General features: G+C 56.4%; 1 protein-coding gene across 1 annotated transcript in view; it reads right to left on the reverse strand.

Moving 5' to 3' along the window:
- Positions 1–15,483, reverse strand: part of LOC141725632 (Fc receptor-like protein 5) — a 45,846-nt gene that overhangs the window by 12,235 nt on the left and 18,128 nt on the right. The window contains 5 exon segments of the mRNA XM_074529610.1: positions 1,552–1,799; positions 5,414–5,500; positions 5,581–5,883; positions 6,155–6,424; positions 15,170–15,454. Coding sequence (XP_074385711.1) covers positions 1,552–1,799; positions 5,414–5,500; positions 5,581–5,883; positions 6,155–6,424; positions 15,170–15,454 — 1,193 coding nt within the window.

The raw sequence follows: 15,483 nt of genomic DNA on the forward strand, positions 1-15,483 counted from the left end.
GGACCCCTGTCAATGCAAGGCTGGGGCCCAGCCATGGCCCAGCCCCACTGCACAGGGATGGCCATTGCCCAGCCCTGCTCTGCCCAGACCCAGGGGGCAGCCAGCACCTGAGGGTCCCCCCTGTCCCCTTGGCTTTGATTCTGGCAGCTTTAGAGCTGCTGCAGAGGTGAGAATTCTGTGGGGGAAAAAGGCTTTGGCTGTGGTTTGCTCAGCCCTGCAAGAAGCACAAAACAACAAAGGCAGCCCAAGCAGTTCCTCTGCGAGCCTTTGATGGTTTCCAGAGCAGGGCTGGCTGGAAATCCCCACTGCAATGGCAGTTGTGGGGATACCAGTCCAGAAATGCAGCAATTGATCATTTGTTCCTCTTGGTAAGGGACTGTGAGAACCACAAAACTACTGCACAAGCCACAGCATTCTGTTCTACATCCTGACCTGGACCCTCCTTCTTGAACAAACCCCGCAGCCTTCTGGAACCTCATGGAAAGAATGTTTGGGTTTGGGATGTGTGTCTGCCAGATAAGAGGGAAAAGTGTGGGAATACCGAGCAGGGGCTCTGCCCACAGCTGTGCTGGGGCTGTGGGGAGTGACCCTGTGTGGATTCCAGGTGTCCCCAAAGCTGCTCCATCCCTGCCCTCCTCACCTGAGGGAAAGGCTGAGGGTTTGCAGGAATTGTGGTTTAAAGTCACCAGAGGGGCTGCTGTGGACCTGAGACCTGCCTGGGGTCAGGTTCTGCCTTCTCTCAGTAATGAACAAAAATTCGGTTTATATTTTTTTGTGAGAAAGAGTTACAGGGACGCAGCCAGGTCTCTGTCTCTGCCAGGGTTCTTGGTGCTTTGGTATTGTAATCACGGGTCGTTGTAGCTTATCTCCTCTTTTGTATTAGTAAAAGGCCTGGCTGGGTGGGTGGATGGCCCTTCCCTGAGGCTGTGCTCTCTTCCAGCATAGGGAAGACACCTGAGAGGGTGGGGGGGGTGATGCAAAGTGACTCCAAAGACCAGCATGCTTTGGGACCTCGACTCCAAAATGCAACGAGAAAACCCTAAAAGCAACGAGCCACCTAAGAATTGAGAGACTAAAGTGATGTCCAGATGTGAGGAGCCAAGTGCTGAGCCTGCAGAGATGCAGAGCCCCTCTCGCCCTGACCATGGGAGTCGTCCCGAAGCCGGGACCGGGCAGGACAGAACCAGGGAAACCAAGATCTGATGGGGACATCACGCCCTAAAGGCCCCCACGAGGACTGGATCACCCGGCTCTGCCCCTGGTGGACAGAGCTGCGCATATCCTCCTCCTCTGAGTCGCCCTGGGAGACACGACGGGGACTGCAGCCCTGCCGAGCCGCCCAATCCTGAGCTGATCACTTTTAATAAAGGCATTAAAAAGGAGAAGAAGTCTCCTGGCCCTGTTTATTTCATTCCAGACCGTAGATCTCTGGGAGGGTGAGTGACCCGGAGGCCGTGGGGTGGGGATGGGGATGGAGATGGAGACAGAGCTGAGCCTGCTGTGGATTCTCCAGGGAAGAACATGGCGTGCGTGCAGAGGACCCTGATGAACCTGGGCAGCCTGGCCGTGGGCAAGGGTGACGGGCTCTTTGTGGAAGACCCCAACTGGTTCCCCAAGTAGGTGCTGGGGGGTGCTGGAGGGGCAGGAGGCCGGGCTGGGGGGGTCCTTTGGGGGTGCTGACAGCCGCTGTGCCCGCAGGAAGTCGCAGGAGAACCGGCGCGTCTTCTCCGAGGACAAGCTGAAGGAGGGGCAGAGCGTCATCGGGCTGCAGATGGGCACCAACCGGGGCGCCTCGCAGGCTGGCATGACGGGCTACGGGATGCCCCGCCAGATCCTCTGAGCCCCTCCGGACCCCCCAGGCCTCTGTGTGCCAGGGGGCCCCCCCAAAACTGCCTTAACCCCCGCCTTGGACCAGCCGGGTGCCCCCCGGCCCCAGTTTTGTCAGGACCAAAGTAATTTTTTATTATTATTATTTGGCTGGGTGGGCGCTGTGCCCACCCCACCGCCCCGCAGTGCCTTGGGGGCTGCTGGAGGGCCCCCCCAGCGTGTTGGGGAGCAACCCCTGTGCCCCAATAAACGGATCCACTTCTTTCCAGGCCTGGATGGTCGTGATTTGGGGCTGGGGGAGGGCAGGGCGGTCCTGCTGGGTTACAAGGAGGGGGGATCCCAGTTTGAGGGTGCAGAGACCCCATGGCCGCGTGGAGGGGCGGGGCCAAGACAAAGGGGGCGGGGTCAGCAAAGACTGGGCGGGGCAATAGAAAAGGGGGCGGGGCTAAGTTGTCGCTGTATCGCAGCGCCCCCTGCTGGCCGAGAGCGCTCCCTGCATCGCCCCCTTCTGGCCGCAGTTATAACTGCACCAAATATGAAAAACCAGATTTTTTTCCCTCTGGGCAGATTTTTTTCCCTCTGGTTTTGTGTTGTTTGTTCGGTTTCTTTTCTACTACAGAGCTGTTATGCCCTTTTCTACATTTTTTCCCGTATTTTTGAAGTTCTAATAATTTGGAGCACGGGCTCTTCTTTTCCGTTCCTGCCCTCCTTGGCAGAAATTTGTCTTTCAAAGCAAGACACAGAGGATGGAAAGAATTCCACCCCCATTTCTTGGGGGCAGTCGAGAGGTGGCCCCCAGGAGTCCAAAGCTAGCCAAAACTATTTTGTTTGGGAGCAATCCTCGGATGTTTGTTATTGATATCGAAGGACTGGGCCAATGAGTGAAACTCACCAGCTGCGGCTTGATTAAAATGACCTAAAACGTTCAGAACACAAAATAAATAGGAAAGATGGAAAATTCCTGGGTCTTGCCTCCAGTGCCAGGTCAAGGGATGGACAAAGTCAGCACAGGAGGAGATAAAACCTGCCAGGGTGAAGGTTTGGCCAAAGGATGAGGCAGAATTTGGGTGTTGACCTCAAACCAGTAAAATGACAATTAAATGGGTTCTCCTAACTAATTTAATCCCCTAAAATATGGGGCAAAGAGGCATTTCCCTTAATTTAAATCACTCAAGTGATAGGGAAAGGGGGATTTTCTCAGTTTAAACCCTTCATAATGGAAGGCAACAGGGTTTCCCCCTCACTTTAAACCTTGAGATGATGAAAATAGGGAGTTACCCGAAATTCAAACCCAAAACACGCCATCGCCAAAGGATGATGATGAAGATGATAGAACTGGATAAAATCGAAGTAAAGCATCCAAAATAAGCACTGTAATTCAGAACATCGAACAGCAGGTGGCAATGCTACTCCACAGCAAACAAAAAAGAAAAAAAAAATCCAGGAAATTCTGAGTGACTCTGAAAAACAGAGTTCACCCCTTAGAATTTTAGACGCTTAATTATAGGAGAAAAAAAGGACAATATTTCCAGTGCTGGGGTGCTTTTATGGAACTGCAAAAGAGCACCCAAAAAGCTTAAAATAATTTTCCCTATATAGAGTAAAACTGCTGGGATTACATGCCATCAGTGGATGGCCTTACACTGCTTTTTTTTTAGTTACAGAGAAGTCTTTTCACATTTTATTTTCCATATAATATATATTATAGTGTTATTTATAATATATATTATACATTATATAATGTTTTATATACATTATGCAATATATACAATATAATGTAATATAATATAATGTAATGTAATACTATATAACATAATATAATATAATATAATATAATATAATATAATATAATATAATATAATATAATATAATATAATATAATATAATATAATATAATATGATATAATATATAATAATTTCAAATATGGAACATAATATAATACACAATATATCATAGTATATCATATAATATAACATATAATATATATTATATATCAATATTATTACATATATATAATGCATAATATATATTGTGCATTCTGTATTATATATTGTATATTATATATTATATATTATATATTATATATTATATATTATATATTATATATTATATATTATATATTATATATTATATATTATATATTACATATTACATATTACATATTATATATTATATATTATATATTATATATTATATATGACTTATTATATATTATATATTATATATGACTTATTATATATTATACCATATTATTCTAAATTATATCATACTATTATATATTATAATATATAACCACTTTTACTCCTTATTAGACATTTACAATTTTTAAAGAGTGAGCCTTGTTCCTCACGCAGTTTGACCAAAAAACTGAATTTTAGGTACAATAAGAGGGAAAAACACCGTGTGCTCTCCCAGCATTGGGAGTGGGAATGAGGAGCCCTGTGGGGCGCTGTGAAGAGGAAGAAGAGACCCCAGAGGGGAATCGATGCCCCCCAGTGCCCCCCAGTGCCACCCAGTGCCCCCCAGTGCCCCCCAGTGCCCCCCAGTGCCCCTCAGTGTCACAGCACGCTCTCGTAGTCACGGGGGTCCCGCTGTCCCTTCTGGGGTCCCGACAGCTCCGCGTTGGTCACTTGTGGGTCCCGAGGTGGGGCAGGGCGGGGGGGCACCTCTGGGGGCCCTGAGAGTGGCACCGCTTGTGGGGACCTGGGTGGGGGTGACATTTGTGGGTGTCCCTGTCCCCCCCTGTACTCACCCGCTGCCCACTCGGTGCCCATGATGTGGGTGGTGAGCGCAGCCCCCTGCTCCGGGGGGTCCTGTGGGGATTAGAGGGGGTCTGGGGGTGTCTGGGGAGGGGGAAAGGGGGGTCCCGGTCCGAGCCCCCCACTCACCTGTCCTGGAGCTTCCTGGCGGCTGCAATGGGAAGGGGAGGGGGTGACCGAGGGGACCCCTGAACCTTCCTGGGAGCTCGGCAGCTCCAACCACCCACGGGACCCCCAAATCCCCACTGCAGCCCGGATTCCTAATGGACCCCCGACTCCCCCACACACTCTGAGCACCCCTGAACCCCCAGAACTTCTGCATCACCACAGTGCCCCCAGCCCCCCTGGTGCCCCCAACCCTCTGAGCCCCCAGAACCCCAATTCTGGCTGGGATGGGCACCCCAAACTCCCCCAGGACCCCATAAAGATCCCACAAGGACAATCCCACACAGGGCGCTCTGCTTTTCAACCCCCGTGTTCTCAGAGGCGAGTCCAAATCCCGGTGGCCAAACCAGGTGCCAACATTCAAATCTGAGCGCCCATTGGGTTTGACCACAGCTTCCCAGAAAATTTACACATCCCCCCAGGAGCTCCCCAAACCCCCCAGGAGCTCCACCCCAATGTTCCTCAAAGCCCACCCAGGGAAGGCCTTGGAGCCAAACCAAGACCCTCCAAATTCCCCCCAAATCCCTCAGGACCCCCAGCCGAGGTCACTGCAGGCTCAGTGTCCCCCAGCTCAGGGGCTCTGGGTGCTGCCGATCTCTGTCCCCACTCTGGGGTCTCCCCCTCTCTCCAGGACCCCCATCCCTCTCCCATTGTCACCCACCCCTGCGGTGCCACCAGTGACAGCCCCCGATGACAGCCAGGAGCAGGAGCAGGAACAGGAGGGCCCTGCCGACATTCACAGCCACTGCTGGGGACAGAGGGGGACACACTGGGGTCACTCTGAACCCCGGGGGTCCTGAACCCCCCAGCAACCCTGTGTGACCCCACCTGTGACCCAGGGTGAGCCAGGTGTCATCTCCAGTGCCAGCTCAGGGCTGAATGCCCGGAACACGCGGTGCCCGTCCTGTCCCAGCTGGTTGGTGGCCACGCACTGGTAGGTGCCCGAATGTCCCACATCGATGTCCCTGAGCTCCAGGAGGGGACCCCGGGCCACCTCCTGCCCGTTGTGCAGCCAGGTGAAGGTGACAGGGGCTGAGCCCACCTGCACTGAGCAGCGCAGGGTCACGTTGTCACCTGTGTGCACCTGGTGTGCCAGGGGACCGGGGGTGATGGTGGCATTGGCCACGGGCACTGCGGGGACACAGGACAGAGGGTGATGGTGGCATTGACCATTGGCACTCTGGTGACCCAGGACAGGGGGTGATGGTGGCATTGGCCATGGGCACTGTGGGGACACAGGACAGAGGTTGATGGTGGCATTGACCATTGACACTGTGGGGACACAGCAGGGACAGGGGGTGATGGTGGCATTGGCCATGGGCACTGTGGGGGACACAGACAGGGGTGGCACTGGGTGAGGGTGCCATGGTGGGGTCATCCCCATCCCGAGGGTCCCGCTCACCCAGGACGGTGACATTCATGGTGTCACTCTCGGCCACGCTGTCCCCATCGCTGACCCGGCACCGGTACTGGCCGCTGTCATTGTCCCCAACGTGTCCCAGCTCCAGGCGGGTGCCGGTGCCCAGCGGTGCCCACGAGCCCTCCCGGTGCCAGGAGAAGGACAGGGGACCTGTCCCCGCGGCCACCGCACAGCTCAGCACCAGGCTGTCCCCAAGTGCCACCTGTCCCCCGGGGGGCTGCGCTGACAGGGACACCCCCGAGGGTGGGACCCCTGCAGGAGGAGGGGACACCAGGGGACAATGAGGGACATGGGGGGGGCAGAGAGGGGCAGGGGGACCCCAGGAAGGGAGGGGGGTGCAGAGATTGGGGGGCTTGGAAATAGGGGGGGATGGGGGGGACAGGGAGGGGACACCGGGAGAGGGAGGGGGGTGACACCAGGGAGGGGTGAGGGGACACAGACAGGGATGGGGGGACTTGGGGACAGTGAGGGGGGACTGGGGAGAGGGATGAGGGGACTGGGGACAGGGATGGGGGTCCCAGGGCAGGGATGGAGGACATGGGGACAGTGGGAGAGGACCCAGGGAGGGGTGGGAGGACCGGAGACAGGGATGGGGGGACATGGGGACAGAGATGAGGGGACATAGGGACAGAGATGGGGGTCCCGGGCAGTAATGGGGGGACACGGAAGAGGTGACGGGGAAGGATGGGGGTACCCAGAAAGAGCTGGGGGACCAAGGAAGGGACCGGGGAAATGATGGGGGGACCCAGGGTGGCACCCAGGAAGGAATGGCCGACACGGGCCATGGTTGGGGGACACGGGGAAGGATGGAAGGAGCTGGGGAGGGACCCGGGCAGAGATGGGGACACCAGAGAATGGTGTCAGGGAGGGCTGGGGGTCCCCAAGCAGGGCTGGGGGACCCGGGAGGGGACTCGGGAAAAGAGGGGCGGACCCGGCAAGGGATCTGGGGTGGGATGGGGGGACCCGGGGTGGGATGGGGGGACTCAGGGTACTGATGGGGGAACCCGAGGAAGGACCCGGGTGGGCTGGGGGCAGCAAGTCAGGGCTGGGGGACTCAGGAAAGGTGTCAGGGAGGGCTGGGGGTCCCCAGGCAGTGATGGGGGTCCCCAACCAGGGGATTGGGGAGGGATGTGAGGGCTCCCCGTGCCCATCCCCGCACTCACTGCGCACCGTGACGCGGAGCCGGGCGCTGCTCTTCCGCACGGTCCCACTCTGGGACTGCGCCTCACAGCTGTAATTCCCCGAGTGGGAGACCCCCACGGCGGGCAGCAGCAGCTGCGAGGACTCCTGCGGGCCCCCCAGCACCCGCCCGTCCTCATAGAACAGGTACAGGAGGGGGGCTGGGGGCCGCAGGGGGCTGGGGGTGCTGCGGCAGCTGAGAGTCAGGGGGGACCCCCCGGTGGTCTCGGGGGGACCCTCCAGCACTGGCACTGGGACCGTGAAGAGCTCTGGAAGGAGAGGGGAGGGGATTTGTGAGCCTGAATCCCTGGGGAGGGGCTGTGGGGGTGTCGGGGTGGGGGCTGTGGGGGGCTCACCATGCACTGTCACTGTCACCGGCGCTGACTCGTGCCGCCCCCATTTTTCCACCCAGCCCTTGCAGCGGTAGCGGCCGCTGTGGTTCAGCTGCAGAGGGGACAGGGACAGCTCTGCGCCATCGCGGAGCCCCCTCAGTTCTGTCCCCTCGTGGTAGAAGGACACCGAGGTGACCGTGCGGTTCCGCCAGCCCCGGCAGCGCAGTGTCACCGTGTCCCCCTCCAGCAGCGCCCGCACCGGCACCTGCAGCACCAGATCATCTGGGGACAGAGGGGACCTGTCACACCCGATGGCACCAGAACCCCCCATTGGAGGGTCCAGCGCACCAGGGGTCCCCAGTTCCTGCGCCTGGATGTTCCCAGGGCAGGGGACAGGCTCTGGTCACACAGGAGGTGACCAATGGAGCGGAGCCCACCCAGAGCCCTTGGGGTCCCTGCAGGTGTCAGGCTGGGGACACCCAAACCTCCCTCACCGTTTGAGACTGTCACAGGGGGGCTGAGCCTACTGCCAGGTCTGTGACACATGTAGGTGCCAGTATTGTTGACAGTGAAGCGGTCAGGCCCGTTCTGCCACCAGCGATTCCCATCCTTGTACCAGGTGGTGGCACCGGCAGTCCCCGAGCCCTGGCAGGTCAGTGTCACCCCGTCCCACAGCACCGCCGGCTTCCAGGGGGGCTTCACGAGAAGCTGGGTGGTCTGGGCACCTGTGAGTGACAGGGGACACCAGCCTGCCAGGGCCACCATGGGCACCTGCGGGTGACAGTGGACACCAGCCTGCCAGGGCCAGTGCGGGGCTGGGGACAGCGGGATGGGACCATGGCATCCCCCGAGGACTCACCAGCGAGGCCGAGGGTCTGGGCTGGAAGGGAGAAGGGACAGGGCTCAGTGGCGATGGCACCATGGGGACAGCAGCATGGGGACACGGGGTGTGGGGCTGCTCGGTGTCCCTCACTGTCCCCATGGGGCCATCAGTTCTTGTGGGAAAGTGTGCCTGGGTGGTCCCCTTCGCTGAGGCCAGGGGGACATGTTTGTGTCACAGCCACCCGTGCACCACATCCCTGTGGCACAGAGACCTTGGGAACGGGGACACCGAGGCCACCCTGGGCTGAGGGTGGGGACACTGTGGACACCCCAGGCCCGAGGACACCATGGACACAGCCCATGCTAGCCCAGGTCACCCCCACCAGCTCATGATCCCATCCCCATGGCCACGTCCTCACTGTTCTTGTCCCCTTCTGTCCCTGCATGCCAGTTCCCTTGTCCCTATCCCCAGATCTGCCTGAGCCCAAAGGTGCCATCCCCACATTCCTTTCCCCACCTTCATCCCCACATTCCCATCCCCACATTCCTGTCCCCCTGTTCCTGTCCCCAGAGCCACCCTACATCCCCAGTCCCAACAAGGTCCACTCTGGGTATCATGGACTGGCACTGCTGGCATTGGGGACCTCAGGGGACCCCACACCCCCCCTGTGCCACCTCCTCTCCCCATTCCCAGGGTGTCAGGGCACTCACCCCACAGGAGCAGCACCACCTTCCCGGCCATCCCGATGTCCCCAGCCATGTGCACTGGCTGTCACTCACTGCCCAGGGGGTGGCTGTCCCATGGGTGGTGGCTTTTCGGATAAAGGGGAAGGAAAGGAGGTCACATTTCGTCCACGTGTTGGTGCTGGCACTTGGGGGGGCAGGGTGGCCGCAAGCACAGGGCCATGGGGATGTGACCGTGGGGACAGGCTGTGGGTAGGGTGGGGAGAGTGTGGGGACAAGGCTGGGGGGACAAGGTGCAATATGGGGTTCCCTGGAGTGGGGGGCTCAGAGGGTTTGGGGTACACAGGCAATGGGTGCCCAGGGCAATGGGGGGTCCCTTGGAATGGAGGTGCCCAGGGCTGGGGGGCTCAGGGATGGCAGTGCCAGGGGAACGTGGGCTCCAGGGATTTGGGGTCAGGGGATGAGGATGCTGGGGGAATGTGGGTTCCCGTGGGAATTGGGGGTCCTGGGACAATCAAGGTCCTGGGAAAAGGAGGATTTTTAGGGCATGGAATGGACAGGAGAGGGTTCCTTGGGAATGGGGTGCTGGGCCATGGAGATCCTGGGGAATGGCAGTGCTGGGATGGGGGTCCCAGGCACGGTGGGACACAAGGAATGGGGATCCCATGGTTGGGGTTCCAGGGGAATGGAGGTGCCTGGGAAGGGCAGTGGCTGGGTGTGCCAGTGGGTCTGAGCTCCTTCCCTGGGTGTCTCAGATTTTGGGGTGACCCAGGGCCCAGCAAAGCGCCCTTGGCGTGCTCATTTCCTGGGCAGACATCACTTGAGTGTCCTGAGTAGCTTTGCTTCTGTGCCCTCTCCCACCCTTGAATTTTTCATCTCTTTATTTCTCTTATTTCCTTATTTTCCTCACTTTTGTACCACGTCCCCTCACCCCCTGTTCCTGGCTCAGCAATCCCGGGGAGCACCTGAGCAGGGAATGGGTTGGGGGGCGACAGGGGAGGGGAAAAACGGGGTGTGAGGGGTGCAAGGATGGGTCGGGAGGCTGTGGGGGATGGAGGTGTTGGGCTGTGCTCTCTCAACAGTTTCACTTTCTTTTTCTTGGACAAGAAGGAAGCGGCCATTTGTGCTGAGAGTCAGATGGTAAAGCGGGGGGTTCTGTTTTGGGGGGGCACATTCAGGATGTCCTTTCCTGGGAGGATCCTGTCCCAGGGAGTGACACATCCTGGCATGGGGGGACCTTTACCAAGGGCTGGCGGTTCCAGAAATGTCCCTGCACATTCCTGGCCGGGTGCCTGTCCCAGGGGTGGCACATCCTGGGGACCCCTGTCAATGCAAGGCTGGGGCCCAGCCATGGCCCAGCCCCACTGCACAGGGATGGCCATTGCCCAGCCCTGCTCTGCCCAGCCCCAGGGGGCAGCCTGCCCCTGAGGGTCCCCCCTTGCCCCCTTGGCTTTGATTCTGGCGGCTTTAGAGCTGCTGCAGAGGTGAGAATTGTGTGGGGGAAAAAGGCTTTGGCTGTGGTTTGCCCAGCCCTGCAAGAAGCACAAAACAACAAAGGCAGCCCAAGCAGTTCCTCTGCGAGCCTTTGATGGTTTCCAGATCAGGGCTGGCTGGAAATCCCCACTGCAATGGCAGTTGTGGGGATACCAGTCCAGAAATGCAGCAATTGATCATTTGTTCCTCTTGGTAAGGGACTGTGAGAACCACAAAACTACTGCACAACCCACAGCATTCTGTTCAACATCCTGACCTGGACCCTCCTTCTTGAACAAAACCCACAGCCTTCTGGAACCTCATGGAAAGAATGTTTGGGTTTGGGATGTGTGTCTGCCAGATAACAGGGAAAAGTGTGGGAACACCGAGCAGGGGCTCTGCTCCCGGCCATGGTGGGGCTGTGGGGAGTGACCCTGTGTGGATTCCAGGTGGGCCCAAAGCTGCTCCATCCCTGCCCTCCTCACCTGAGGGAAAGCCTGAGGGTTTGCAGGAATTGTGGTGTAAAGCCACCAGAGGGGCTGCTGTGGACCCAAGACCTGCCTGGGGTCAGGCGCTGCCTTACGTCCATTTGGGATCATGGAGAGCGGACGCGGGTGCTGTGCAGGGCGTTTGCCTGGCCCCGGGACACTGCTACGCTGCCAGTGGGCACTGGGATCCAACCTGCTGCCTTGGCGGCTTCTGCCCGCTGCCGGTGGTGGTGCTGGGACCGATGGGTGCCCGTGAGTTTGCAAAAGGAGCGATTTCCCCTCCTGCCTCCCGTCCGAGGCCGCCATGGCCGCTGAGGGGATGGAGCTGGACCGGGGCGCCCCCTGCTGGCAGGGAGTGCTCCCTGCAGCGCCCCCTGCTGGCCGCAGTTATAACTGCACCAAATATACAAAACCAGATTTTGTTTCCTCTGAGCAGATTTTTTTCCCTCTGGTTTTGTGTTGTTTGTTCTGTTTCTTTTCTAATCCAGAGCTGTTATGCCCTTTTCTACATTTTTTCCCGTATTTTTGAAGTTATAATAATTTGGAGCACGGGCTCTTCTTTTCCGTTCCTGCCCTCCTTGGCAGATATTTCACTTTCAAAGCAAGACACAGAGGATGGAAAGAATTCCACCCCCATTTCTTGGGGGCAGTCGAGAGGTGGCCCCCAGGCGTCCAAAGGTAGCCAAAACCATTTTGTTTGGGAGCAATCCTCGGATGTTTGTTATTGATAACGAAGGACTGGGCCAATGAGTGAAACTCACCAGCTGTGGCTTGATTAAAATGACCTAAAACCTTCAGAACACTAAATAAATATGAAAGATGGAAAATTCCTTGGTCTTGCCTTCAGTGCCAGGCCAAGGAATGTGCAAGGTCAGCACAGGAGGAGATAAAACCTGCCAGGCTGAAGGTTTGCCCAAAGGATGAGGCAGAGTTTGGGTGTTGACCTTAAACCAGTAAAACGACAAATAAATGGGTTCTCCTAACTAATTTAATCCCATAAAATATGGGAAAAAGAGGCATTTCCCTTAATTTAAATCACTCAAGTGATAGGGAAAGGGGGATTTCTCAGTTTAAACCCTTAATAATGGAAGGCAACAGGGTTTCCCCTTCACTTTAAACCTTGAGATGATGAAAATAGGGAGTTACCCGAAATTCAAACCCAAAAAATGCCATCGCCAAAGGATGTGATGATGATGATGAGAGAACCGGATAAAATCGAAGTAAAGCATCCAAAATAAGCACTGTAATTCAGAATATTGGACAGCAGGTGGCAATGCTACTCCACCAAAAGGACAAAAAAATCCAGGAAATTCTGAGTGACTCTGAAAAACAGAGTTCACTCCTTAGAATTTTAGACGTTTAATGATAGGAGAAAAAAAGGACAATAATTCCACCGCTGAGGCGCGTTTATGGAACTGCAAAAGAGCACCCAAAAAGCTTAAAATAATTTTCCCTATATAGAGTAAAATTGCTGGGATTACATGCCATCAGTGGATGCCCTTACACTGCTTTTTTTTTAGTTACAGAGAAGTCTTTGCACATTTTATTTTCTATATAATATATATTATAGTGTCATTTATAATATATATTATACATTATATAATATTTTATATATATTATGCAATATATACAATATAATGTAATATAATATAATGTAATGTAATAAAATGTAATATAATATAATATATTATATATTATATATTATATATTATATATTATATATTATATATTATATATTATATATTATATATTATATATTATATATGACTTATTATATATTATATATTATATATGACTTATTATATATTATATATGACTTAATTTATATTATATATTATATATGACTTATTATATATTATACCATATTATTCTAAATTATAACATACTATTATATATTATAATATATAATCCCTTTTACTCCTTATTAGACATTTACAAATTTTAAAGAGTGGGCCTTGTCCCTCATGCAGTTTGACCAAAAATCTGAATTTTGGGTACAATAAGAGGGAAAAAACGTCGTGTGCTCTACCGGCATTGGGAGGGGAATGAGGAGCCCTGTGGGGTGCTGTGAAGAGGAAGAAGAGACCCCAGAGGGGAATCGATGCCCCCCAGTGCCCCTCAGTGCCCCCAGTGCCCCCCAGCGCCCCCCAGTGCCCCCAGTGCCCCCCAGTGCCCCCCAGTGCCCCCCAGTGTCACAGCACGCTCTCGTAGTCACGGGGGTCCCGCTGTCCCTTCTGGGGTCCCGACAGCTCCGCGTTGGTCACTTGTGGGTCCCGAGGTGGGGCAGGGCGGGGGGGCACCTCTGGGGGCCCTGAGAGTGGCACCGCTTGTGGGGACCTGGGTGGGGGTGACATTTGTGGGTGTCCCTGTCCCCCCCTGTACTCACCCGCTGCCCACTCGGTGCCCATGATGTGGGTGGTGAGCGCAGCCCCCTGCTCCGGGGGGTCCTGTGGGGATTAGAGGGGGTCTGGGGGTGTCTGGGGAGGGGGAAAGGGGGGTCCCGGTCCGAGCCCCCCACTCACCTGTCCTGGAGCTTCCTGGCAGCTGCAATGGGAAGGGGAGGGGGTGACCGAGGGGACACCGGGACCCCTGAACCTTCCTGGGAGCTCGGCAGCTCCAACCACCCCCGGGACCCCCAAATCCCCACTGCAGCCCCGATTCCCAATGGACCCCCGACTCCCCCGGACACTCTGAGCACCCCTGAACCCCCAGAACTTCTGCATCACCACAGTGCCCCCAGCCCCCCTGGTGCCCCCAACCCTCTGAGCCCCCAGAACCCCAATTCTGCCTGGGATGGGCACCCCCAAACTCCCCCAGGACCCCATAAAGATCCCACAAGGACAATCCCACACAGGGCGCTCTGCTTTTCAACCCCCGTGTTCTCAGAGGCGAGTCCAAATCCCGGTGGCCAAACCAGGTGCCAACATTCAAATGTGAGCGCCCATTGGGTTTGACCACAGCTTCCCAGAAAATTTACACATCCCCCCAGGAGCTCCCCAAACCCGCCAGGAGCTCCACCCCAATGTTCCTCAAAGCCCACCCAGGGAAGGCCTTGGAGCCAAACCAAGACCCTCCAAATTCCCCCCAAATCCCCCAGGATCCCCAGCCGAGGTCACTGCAGGCTCAGTGTCCCCCAGCTCAGGGGCTCTGGGTGCTGCTGATCTCTGTCCCCACTCTGGGGGCTCCCCCTCACTCCAGGACCCCCATCCCCCCCCCCATTGTCACCCACCCCGGCGGTGCCACCAGTGACAGCCCCCGATGACAGCCAGGAGCAGGAGCAGGAACAGGAGGGCCCTGCCGACATTCACAGCCACTGCTGGGGACAGAGGGGGACGCATTGGGGTCACTCTGAACCCCGGAGGTCCTGAACCCCCCAGCAACCCTGTGTGACCCCACCTGTGACCCAGGGTAAGCCAGGTGTCACCTCCAGTGCCAGCTCAGGGCTGAATGCCCGGAACACACGGTGCCCGTCCTGTCCCAGCTGGTTGGTGGCCACGCACTGGTAGGTGCCCGAATGTCCCACATCGATGTCCCTGAGCTCCAGGAGGGGACCCCGGGCCACCTCGTGCCCGTTGTGCAGCCAGGTGAAGGTGACAGGGGCTGAGCCCACCTGCACTGAGCAGCGCAGGGTCACGTTGTCACCTGTGTGCACCTGGTGTGCCAGGGGACCGGGGGTGATGGTGGCATTGGCCACGGGCACTGCGGGGACACAGGACAGAGGGTGATGGTGGCATTGGCCACGGGCACTGTGGGGACACAGGACAGAGGGTGATGGTGGCATTGGCCACGGGGACACAGACTGAGGGCACAAGGAGGAGCTGGCAGTCGGTGTGGGGGGATAGGGACAATGGGAATGGGTGTGGTGGGGGATGTCAGGGATGGGGTCACACCAAGGAGGGATGAGGGGACACAGGGCAGATGTGGGAGGACACAAGGAATGTGTCAAGGGGACATGCAGGTCCCCAGGCAGGGCACCCGGGGCTTCTGTGGGGGTTCCCCGTGCCCATCCCCGCACTCACTGTGCACCGTGACGCTGAGCCGGGCGCTGCTCTTCCGCACGGTCCCACCCTGGGACTGCGCCTCACAGCTGTAATTCCCCGAGTGGGAGACCCTCACGGCGGGCAGCAGCAGCTGCGGGGACCCCTGTGGGCCCCCCATCACCCGCCCGTCCTGATAGAACAGGTAGAAAAGGGGGGCTGGGGGCCGCAGGGGGCTGGGGCTGCTGCGGCAGCTCAGAGTCAGGGGGGACCCCTCGGTGATCTCGGGGGGACCCACCAGCACCAGCACTGGAACCGAGAAGAGCACTGGAAGGAGAGGGGAGGGGATTTGTGAG

The sequence above is a fragment of the Zonotrichia albicollis genome, chromosome 30 (assembly GCF_047830755.1).
Source record: "Zonotrichia albicollis isolate bZonAlb1 chromosome 30, bZonAlb1.hap1, whole genome shotgun sequence".
Taxonomy (NCBI): domain Eukaryota; kingdom Metazoa; phylum Chordata; class Aves; order Passeriformes; family Passerellidae; genus Zonotrichia; species Zonotrichia albicollis.